This window comes from Onychomys torridus, chromosome 15, assembly GCF_903995425.1.
Source record: "Onychomys torridus chromosome 15, mOncTor1.1, whole genome shotgun sequence".
In the NCBI taxonomy this organism is placed as follows: Eukaryota; Metazoa; Chordata; class Mammalia; order Rodentia; family Cricetidae; genus Onychomys; species Onychomys torridus.
In genome coordinates, this window is record NC_050457.1 from 27,308,906 (window position 1) to 27,320,390 (window position 11,485).

An 11,485-nucleotide genomic window follows, 5' to 3' on the forward strand; every position below is an offset into this window, starting at 1 on the left:
TATTTCTAAATGTAAGGTCTCAGATAATGCTCTAGCACCATGCCTGCCTGCTGCCATGCTCACAGTGATGGTCATGGACTCTAAGCCCCAAATGAAATATTTTCTTTTGTAAGTTGCCCTCGTCATAGTGTCTTGTTGTGGCAATAGAAAAGGAAGTGAGTCAACCACCAGGCCTGGGACGTTCCCTGCCCCCTCCCATAATGGTTCTATCAGTTAACATTTTCATCAACATCACACTCTTAAGGTCTCAAATATCTTGTAACATAGTTATATCCTGTGTTACACACTCAACCAATGTATGCATTTTTATTAGTATCCGATCCATTTACAGTTAAGTCACCATAGCAGGGAAGGATGTATCAATATGACGTTTGTGAGTTGCAGTTTTGTTCTTTACTGCCTTCTTTTGTGCTGTTTCCTTTTGTGTGTTTGGAATGTGTTGATCCCCTTATCATTTTCCATTGGTATTGTCAGTGTTTTCTTTGTAATTAACATTGCAGTTACATAAATACCTTAAAGTTATAGCAATCTACTTTGAATAACTTCAACCACAAATAATCTCATTCCTGTACACCTCTACACTTAAATGTTTTTCTACAAATTACCTTTATTACAAATACATTAAGATGGCCTTATAATTATTTTAAAATTCTTTGCCTCATTTACAAATGAGTTACATGTTTATGACACTACATTTTATATTTACCTGTACACTTACCTATACTAAGTTCAGTATTTTATTGTGGTTTTGTGTTGATTCTTTTGCTTCAAGAACTCTGTAGCCAGAAGTTTCTCCAGTCCTGCCTGGTCCCACAGTCTTACAACTGCTTGTAAGACAATCACTCAGAGGCTAATTATAAATGACAAACTACATGGCCTATGGCTTCTTGCCTCTAGCTTGTATAATTTAACTCGTTACTATTAGTATGTATTGCCATGTATTCCATGGCTTTACCTGTGTCCCATTACATGTTCCTTGGACAGCAGGTTGACATTTTTGACTCCAGCCTTCTTCCCTCTGTATCTCTTGCTGGGATTTCCCACCTGCCTCCAAGCTGCCTTGCCATAGGCCAAAGCAGTCTCACTTACTATCCAGTGGGAGCCACACACACTCACAGCATACAGGTATTCCACAGCAGAACTCTTCTGAACTCTCATGAACAGTCCTTGGAGGGTAGGCCTAGTAGTGATGCATTTGATCTGGGGGGTTTTAATTTCAAATTCATTTCTGAAGAGCAGTTTTCCCTTGAGAAATCTGACGATTATCTGACAGCAGGTGCCTTGCACAGAACTATGTGTTTTCCTCTTATTTTCTCAAGACAGGGATTCTCTGTGGCCTTGAATTCGGAGATCATCCTGTCTCTGCCTCCCCAGTGTCGTGATTCCAGGTGTGAACCACCATGCCTGGCTACAATGGTTTATTTTTCTCAACATCATCATTTTAGTGACGGAGTGTTACGTAACCCAGGCTGGGCTCCCTATTTGCTATGTGACAGAGAGTGACCTTGAACTCCTGATCCTCATGTGCTTCCATGCTCAGTTTATGAGGTTCTAGGGACTGAACTCAGCCTCTGCATTAGAGGCAAGCATTCTGCCAACTGACTTCATCATCTCTTTGCATCCTTTGTTATGGCATGTTTTGGTGTTGGTGTTTTTATTTTTATTTATTTATTTATTTTAGTTGGGAGTTATTTGAACTTCCTACATTCCCATATACACTCTTACCCTAAGATTTATAGGAAGTTAGTCAACATTATTGAATCACTGAGTTATTCAATTAAACAAAATCTGTTAGATGCTGTGATGGATGGATAGCAAACTTGAACACTTCTGACTTTATTATCTGAGACCCACATACCAGGTTTGTTGGCACATCTATAATTCCAGCACTCAGCAACCTAAGACAGGAGGGCTGTCATGAATTTAAAGCCAGTCTGGGCATCACAGTGAATTCTAGAATAACCTGGGTTAAAGAGAGTCCTTCTCTCAAAAACAAAACAAAAGTTACTTATAGCCAATCATTTCTGTTCTTTCCTGAATAGCTGGGCATGGTATATGCTGGAATGCCGGCCCTTGGGAGGCCGAGGGAGGACCACGGTGAGTTCCACACGAGCCACGGCTACGCAGCAAGATGGTTAGAAAGAACCAAAATGAATAAATGTTTTTTAGTGACGCAATTGCCAGTGTCAACATTTTATAGTGGTATAATGTACAGGACCTTGGAAAAAAAATCTACCTCTAAGTTAAGCAACAGTACCAAAACGAACTGATAGTCTGTCTATACTCATAAGACAACCAAAAAGTGCAGGTATGCTAAAACTGACGTTTCTAAGATTCAAAATCGGTAAAATTCTTAAACGTCTCATTCAAAGAAGTTCTATCTAGGCTCCTCCTTTCTGCTCCACAACCTAGACGTTTCCTCAAGGTAGTACTTTAGGATAATGGAGGCCATCTGTTCTCCTCCCTTCCCTTAGCATCACTGTCCTTCACAGACCTGTGGACAGCACTGGAAAAGTCATTATATTTTGCCTGATTTTAGCCATTTTCAGAAGGATGAATTGGTCATGTCTAGAAAATGAAACGTTGGGCTGGAGAGATGGCTCAGAGGTTAAGAGCAACGATTGCTCTTCCAGAGGTCCTGAGTTCAATTCCCAGCACCCACATGGTGGCTCACAACCATCTGTAATGAGATCTGGTGCCCTCTTCTGTATATATAATAAATAAATCTTAAAAAAAAGAAAATGAAACGTCAAAAACTTGCCATGAAATAAACGTGGGGAAATCAAAACAAAAAACCCAAAAGAGGAGCAAAGATGAATTATCCTTAAGGCAGTGAAGTCTGGTATCCCCAGACTGTAAGCATAGTAGCTCCCAAGAACTTATTACAGGTGTAAATTCCCAGGCCTCTTGCAAGTGACTGACAGATGCCAAAGCTTCAGGAGAAATGCTGGTATAAAATATTAAGATGCATGCAGGTTTTACATGACACATAAGAGAAGGTAAGATATGTGTTCACTATAAACTTTACTTTTCTAGAACAATATAAGGCAGATGCTCAGAAAGTTCTGTACATACAGGTACTTGATACAAGGTAAAGTTTACATTGCAGAGAGTAAAAAAAAAAAAAAAAGGCTTGCGGCTGGAGATACAGTTCAGAGGTTATAAGCACTGGGTGCTCTTCCACAAGGCCTAGGTTCAATTCCCAGCATTTACATGGTGGCTCACCAACATCTCTAACTCTAATGCCAGTAGATCCAATGCCCTATTTTGTCTCCGTGGTCTCTGCACACATGTGGCACATAGGCATATATGTAGAAAAAACACCCATACACAAAATGTTTCAAAAGTAGTCTTGTATAGATGATGCAGCGAGACCATATAGATGGATCTCTACCTGACACAACATTTAATGATAAATGCAAGATGGACTAAGGGTCTAAACGGTAAAGAAAAATCTATACCGCTAACAGAAGTAAATATGGAAGAGCTTTGTGACTCAGGCGTGAAAGGTTTTTTTGTTTGTTTGTTTGGTTTTTTGAGACAAGGTTTCTCTGTAGTTTTGGAGCCTGTCATGGAACTCTCTTTGTAGACCAGGCTGACCTCGAACTCACAGAGATCCACCTGCCTCTGCCTCTGCTGGGATTAAAGGTGTGTGCCACCACTGCCTGGCTGCATGAAGATTTTATTAAGTCTAATGAAGTATAAATAAGATCTGATCATATTCATGTTAAAAACTTTAAAAACAAAAAACCCAAGATACTACCAACAATTGTGACCCTATTATGGACTGGGAGAAGTTTGTAATGTCTAAAATAATAAGAAATTCAGGCATCAAGATACAAGCCTGTAATGCGAGTACTAGGAAAGCTGAAGCAGGAAGATTCAGAGCTCTAGCTACATACTGAGTTTGAAGACTTCCTGGGCTACACAGCAGAACTCTGTATCAGGTGCTCCTATGCCAAAATTTAAGAAATCAGTATTTAAAACCTGTAAGAAACTCCTGCAATTTCATCTTTAAAACTTCAGAGAGGTAGAAAAATGTGAAAAAGACACAATCCTGGAGGGTGGCGGGAAGCCCACAGGTCAGGTTCTGTATCAAATAAAGAGCATAAAGTAAGCATTCAATTCTCTCCACTTCTAGATTGTAGAATGTGATGGCTGCCTCAAGCTCCAACTAAGAATTTCTGCCACAGGGGACTGCAATGCACCTCAAATATGGAGCCAAAATGAGCCCTTAGATTGACTGTGTTATGCTGTGGGGCAGTGGGTAGGAGAGATTCATCTGGACTGCTGGGCAAGGCAGGACCGGAGAAATTTCTATTTACAGTGAGTGTTACAACCAGCAGAAGCTAACTACAAGGGCCCCTAGTATTGACACTTTCTAAACACTCCAGTAAGAGGAACCAAGTTTAAACAAACACCAGAATACAATGTTCTGTGTGTACATGTTTATGTATGTAAGCGTGTATGCACATATGTGTATAGGCTGGAGGCTGATATGGGGTATCTTCTCATTAGCTCTTTACATTTATTTTTTTGTTTTTTGAGACAGGGTCTCTCACCAAACCTGAAGTTCAGATTCTTCTAGATTTGCTGGTCAGGGTGCTTAAGGAAGCTGCCTGTCTGTGTCCTCAGTGTTGGAATTACAGGTACATACTGCCATGGTTGGGCTTTTTATGTGGATCCTAGAGCTCCACACCTAGGCTCTTGTGCTCATATGGAAAGCACCTTCCAGACCAAGATGACTCCTGAGGGCCTCAGTGGTCATCCTGACTGGTACAGTTCTCTACTAATCAGGGTACCACATTTAAACACTTACCACACACAAGATGGTTCTGGTTTTGAAAACGTGTTGTACGGGAATGACCAAAGTCAGTTTGAGCATGGTCATTAAAATTATTTGGTAAACAATATAAGTTACAAATGGCTTCTGCATTTCTTCAAAAGTTACAGATTATTATTCAAACTCTGTAATTCTGTTATCATAACAAAATTCTCACAAAGAGTTATTTTAAGCCCCATAAACCCCCATTTTCTGTAAGAAAACTGTGGATATTAGTTTAAGTGCAAAATTTCACTATTTAAAATTTTTTTACTTTTACTCTATATTACATGCTATTCCAAACTTTGGAAAGGAACTTTCTTACTCAACTTTCAAGAATACTCCCAAATTAAAAGAAACCACAGTGGAATAAAATGATAGTGCATATAACATCTGTTGTACTCATATTTCAATGGAATATGAAGAGTAGATTACTGAAGACGCCCTGATTCTGTGAAGTCTAATTCCTTTTGCAAAATTAAAACCAACAATTCTGGTTGAAGGTAAGATCATTGAGAACTGTGCAATTCTATCCACCTTAATTATTCCTATTAAAAGTGTGCAGCTGTGAAGTCACTGAAGGAGAGAGGGGCTACTTTACAATGCCGACCTACGGTAGAAGGAAGGGAACACCGGACTGTGAAGTCACTGAAGGAGAGAGGGGCTACTTTACAATGCCGACCTACGGTAGAAGGAAGGGAAAACCGGACTGTGAAGTCACTGAAGGAGAGAGGGGCTACTTTACAATGCCGACCTACGGTAGAAGAAAGGCAACACCGGACTTCAATTAAAGAAGCTCTTTGTCATTCTTTGTTTTAGAGATTACAACACATACAAGTGAAGTTTATCAAAATACAGCACATTTCTTCTACTATATTCATAAAAATCAATTCCTATGTAAATAGTACTGAAAAAATCAACTAAAATGAGTTAAAATTTACAAAGACTTGTTAAAGGGTTTCAATCAAAATTATTAAAACTGTACAGTACAATACCCAATTGATAACAGCTCGAAAGAAGTGCAATATTTGAGTTCAAACATTTTTAAAAGTGCTGACTATTCTGACTAGAAATGGAAATGTTTCCAACTCATTTTGTAAAAATAATGCAGGTGGTGTTTCAGCTAGTCCTGTAAGAATCTAAACTAAGTAAAAGTTGAAGAAAAAAGCATATCACATTAAAAATACCCAAATTATGCATCTCAGCAATTAAAAAATGAATTTGAGAACTGAATATTGCTCTAATAAAAGTTTTCAGACTAGCCTCAACTAAGAACAGTTGCTGGTCTCCTATGGCACTTTCCTCTGGTCCAAATAACCATGAATTACTTTTTACCCCTGCATGTCATTCAAATTCCATTTGATTACATAAAACAAAGCAAATAAAATGAATGGTTTGGATAAACAAAATGAATCACCTCTATCATCAAATACTTGTTACAGTAACTCGGAACAAAGGCAATCGGTGGTGGTGAACCAGTACACTGATCTGAAGTGTGGAGTTCACATTCCCTGTTGTCTGTAGGAAAGCCCTTTATGTGAACGCTTTACACACCGGTGGCCTCGCGGACCATCGCTTTGCTCTACAATGCCCACAGCGGTTCTCCAGCACTGTGCCAGTCTCGCAGACTCACTTTGGTTTCCTAGCTCCATGCGCACTCCACGTTTCCTTTCACTTTACCAAGGCAGCGCCAGGCCGAACAAAATCAAGAGGCTTTCCTAACCCTTTTGACACTTTGTGTTACAGGCAACAGAATCTTAAAACTGGCCTTTTAGTTTCATTTGCTTCTCAAACAAAAATTATAAATTAGGTTATGATGGAATACTAATTATAAAAATTAGATTGCAAGTACCACCATTTGCTAAAGAAAAAAATACCAGGGAACTTCGCAGTATGGGAAATGCATGGACATGCATCTACCTTAGAGTTAAAAACTTCAATAACTAGAAAAATTAAAAATTGAATCACCAGTAGCAAATGTATAGTCAACAGCTATGACAAGAATTGATCTTGTAGAGCTCATAAAATGCAATTATTGTCTTTTAAAAGACGTTATGTATTTTATTGCATTATTCTATTAATAAAAATACATTATCAGATAACTTTTTTTTCCCACTGTTAGCCTCAGATGTTTATAGGAAATAATGTTTTAGTCTGGCCTCGGAGAGGGAACCCACCAGCACCAACTTCATCTAGCCACTCTTCAATATGCACATAGCAAAAGCCAACGCTTCAAATCCCTTACCCACATGGAACAAAAGTAGTTCGGCAGAAAAAAACATTAATACCAGTTGGATAAAATAAGGGCACAAAAGCTATGAGATAGATAGCTCTGCCATCTGTCTCTGGGCTACAATCAAGGCTAACTATTGCCTTGCATACAGTCAGTCATGTGTATGAAATCCAAAAATAAACCTACAATCTATACAAAAACAACAGGACTCTGTTTTTGTAGCCTTGATTTGCTAAGTTTAAAAACCTAACCACAAATTTCATATGATATGAATTCAACAGTCTCTTTTATCTTCTGTACAGTGGTTCTTCCCTCTAACCACAAGCTCCATTATTTCAGTAATGTACAAGTTCCAAGCCAACCGTCTGAGTTCTTTATATATAAAAATAGGCAAAATAGTCATTTCCCCTCCAAGTGTCTTCCAATAAATCTTGCCCCCCCTTTTTTTTGTCTATAGTGCTTATGAAGAAACTTCTCGTACAATGATGAGTTCTACTGTGTTCTGGAAAGTTTTTAACAAGGACACTGCTTGTCCATGTTCAATGTTGATAAAACTGTAGCCATTAGCCTAGAAGAAAGAGAAAACAACTTTTAGGGAAAAATCTTAGAAATATATTTGCATTTCTAGTTGTAAGTTTCTGATAGCCAGTTCACAACCTGTCAAAAATAGCACCAGTTCAGCAATTGAAAACGACACGCTAGCTGGGGAGGTGGCTTCGAGAGTAAGTCCATTTGACTCCACGCTGGAGGCCCCGAGTTTGATTCTGAAGGAGAAATCAGGAGAAAACTGACCCCTTCAAGTTGTTTTCTAATCTCTAAACTCATGAGATGTAACTTATGTGTGCACACATATACATAAAATTAAAAGCACATACAAACTAATGGTCCTACAATCCACACTTATGGAAATAAAATCTCTACAGAAATAACCCAGGAACTTGTATTTTGTTCATGTTATCAGATCATTATTTTTTTAATTTATTTTATTAAAGTTATGTGTATGAATGCTTTGCCTGCATATATGTCTGTGCCTGGTACCCCAGAGGCCAGAAGAGGGTATTAGATGCCCTGGGACTAGAGTTACAGCTTGTTTCTGGGAACCCACCTAGATCATCTGGAAGGACAGCCAACTACTCTTAATCACTGAGTCATCCCTTCAAATCCTCAGATAATACTAACATAGAGGTCCAATTTTGGGAAGCTTTGTCAAGACAGGATCACATAGGATGTTGTATGTATAGGTTTACCAAACTGCAAGAGTAACTGAAGGCAATGTCTAGACTTCTCATTCACAGGCGCCATTAGTTCAAGACCAGCATACAGGCTATATAAAGGCTAGCTAGCTTTTTTTGAGTTCTTACTCCGCACCAGACAGACATACATGTCAAAGTGCTCCATATGAATTAAATTCTTTCATTCTATTTTAATTTTTTTTTTTATTTTTATGTGTATAGGTGTTTTGCAATGGATGTCAGATCTCCTGGAACTAGAATTACAAACAGTTGTGAGCTGTCCTGTGGTTGCTGGGAATTGAACCCAGGTCCTCTGGAAGAGCAGTCAGTGGTCTTAACCACTGAGCCATCTCTCCAGCCACAAATCCTTTCCTTCTTAAAGAGAACACTACAGATTCTTTCATCTTATTGCAGAGGATTGAAAACCCAGTTATATCTGGACAGGAATATTAACTCCGTCACAAAACTGGGAAGCAGATTCCCATGTTATTCAGAATAATGTGTGTGTGAATATGGGAGGTATTTATGGAGGGAAATAATGTGGAATAATTGTTTAACTTGGCAAACATGTGTTACATTAGTTTATATTGCATTTGTTCAACTATGTAAAGATGTGCTGCTGATTCACTTTGCCTGCCTAAGGCACCTGATTGGTCTAATTAAAAGCTGAACAGCCAATAGCTAGGCAGTAGATATGAAGGCGGGGCTGGTGGGCAAAGAGACTAAATAGGAGGAGGAATCTAGGCTCCATGGAGAAGAGAGAACAAGGAGAAAAAAACAGGTAGAGGCCTGGGACCAGCCAGACATGCAGAATTAAAGAAAGGTAAAAATCCCTGAGGCAAAATATAGATGAAGAGAGAAACAGGTTAACTTAAGTTATAAGAACTAGCAAGAAACAAGCGTAAGCTAGGGATGATCATAACTAATATTTCTCCACCATGTCATGATTTAGGAGCTGGTTGGTGGCCCAAAAGAAAGCTTATTACAAAATACGAGAAAATGGACACTAAAGATAGTGTGGCAAAGTGTGATTACATCTGTTACACAGTTCCTGTGAGTTAAAAATGGTATGTAGGGCTGGAGAGATGGCTCAGTGGTTAAGAGCACCGACTGCTCTTCCAGAGGTCCTGAGTTCAATGTCCAGCAACCACATGGTGGCTCACAATCATCTGTAATGAGATCTGGCGCCCTCTTCTGGCCTGCAGGGACACATGCAGGCAGAACACTGTGTACATAATAAATAAATAAGTCTTTTAAATATGTATCATCATGAATTTGCATGTCATCCTTTCAATCACTCCAATTTTAGTGTATATGCTGCTGAAGCAGGCACTGAGTTAACATTAAAAATGGTTGGACAAGAATTCCATCTGAGGTGGTCTATACTTTTAGCTACTGAACTCTAAAGTCTATCATTTTTGGTTTGAAGGTCACTTCTCACTGTTATCTGAACTGTGATAGTTGAAATAGGAGAGAGGAAGACTTTGTGCACAAGACTATCCTTGTGCACTAAGAATGCCATACTGCATGTACTTAGGTAAAAGAAGTTACTGAAGTAAAATAGAAAGGAGTGGAAATGCAAAAATAGTTTCTCAGATTTTGAAATTTTACTATTTGATATAATGACAACTCGCTTCCAATCCAAGTAAATCCTGTAAATTAGTAAAAATTAACATTTCTAAACTTAAAGTGAACTATCAAACATATAAGCATGATTTTTCAAAGTCTAAAGTAGAAATACCTAAAACATTACAAAGTACTATAAAATAAAATTATTATAAAATGAAAGAAAATAATGAAAAGGCTGACTTGATTACCTGAATAATTTTATCACCTGGCTGCAGTAATTTTGATGCTGGTCCTTCCGGCTGTACCCTTGTTACAAATATACCCTTTAATGACAATCACAAAAAATAATTATTGAAGGCCAAACTACAAACTGAAAGCATGACTCGGGAACAAGGGAACCTTTCTCAATATCATGCAATACTTGACCACAGTGCAAGCTGTCTCCTGACTTCTCAGAGTACCTAACAGGTCAACATCATTTCTGCCTCTAGGCATCCTGACTTTAGCAATGCAATGAATTCACTTCTATGGGCTTTTGGAGAAGCAGTACCAAAACTGAAACTCATTTGGTAATATCATCAATAGTCACATTTTTGGTTAAATTCTTTCCTTCAAACAATGTGGAACAAGCAAATTTCAAAAAACAAAGATAAAGAAAAGAGATGAAAGACACAGATTTACATGAGATTTTCACCTAATAAGTATAGGATTAATGAATGAGACCTTATGAATGTTCAAGGACATTTAAAAAAAACTTACATCATCATCAGGTCTGAAAGGGTTTCCTCTACCCCCGACACCTCCTGATATGCTAAATCCAAGTTCTGGATCCTTTTCTACTCTTACTCGAATCTGATTTAATATGAAAATAAAGGAAATATCACTATACCAGAAAATTGTATACAATAATACCCATATCTAAACACTGGTGAATTAAGTTCAAGCAGAATATGCACGGCTTATCAAAACCAAACATTCAGGCAGATGAGGTGACATGCCAGCACAGACCATCACTACTAATGTTAATGAGTTAGTGAGTTAGAGGCACAGTGGATTACAGAGTGCGGCTCCTAACTTCATTGATGACTTCAATCAGCCAACTGACACTGGCTCTCTTTTACTTTTTAGCCAGCATGAATTTTAACAGCATGGTGCATACCTACAGAACATGTATGCATATTCCATCAGTATTCACTCACAGACTGTTTAAATTACATGCTGTCTTTGCCTACTGTCTTGTGTCATAAGATACTTAACATTCAGAGCTGGGTTTAGGTAATCTACTCTTCATTCCTTCTATCTGTTTATAAACTACTGTAAATAAGAGATGCAGAAACATTTTCTTTTCTTGAGACAGGGTGTCATCATGTAGCCCTGGTTGGCCTGGAATCTGCTGTGTAGACCTGGTGCACTTGAACTCACAGAGATCCTCCTGCCTCTGGCTCCTAAGTGCTGGTTGGTTTGTTTGTTTACTCAGGGTCTGACTAAACAGCTAGTCTAGCCTGGATTATCTGATGCATCCAAGCTGGCCTTCAATACACTATCCGCCAGCCTCAGCCTTTAAGGTGCTGGTATAGCAGGTTATAGAAGCTAAAATTTCTGTTACAGGATATTCCTGTTTACCACAGA

General features: G+C 38.5%; 1 protein-coding gene across 7 annotated transcripts in view; it reads right to left on the reverse strand.

Moving 5' to 3' along the window:
- Positions 1-5,604: 5,604 nt before the first annotated feature.
- Positions 5,605-11,485, reverse strand: part of Erbin (erbb2 interacting protein) — a 107,917-nt gene continuing 102,036 nt past the window's right edge. For all 7 annotated transcript variants that reach the window (XM_036207213.1, XM_036207219.1, XM_036207218.1 and 4 more), the window contains 3 exons: positions 10,616-10,708; positions 10,105-10,179; positions 5,605-7,623 (listed from right to left, as the gene is read on the reverse strand). In XM_036207213.1, coding sequence (XP_036063106.1) covers positions 7,516-7,623; positions 10,105-10,179; positions 10,616-10,708 — 276 coding nt within the window. In that variant the 3' untranslated portion in view covers positions 5,605-7,515. The remainder of the gene's footprint in view (positions 7,624-10,104; positions 10,180-10,615; positions 10,709-11,485) is intronic.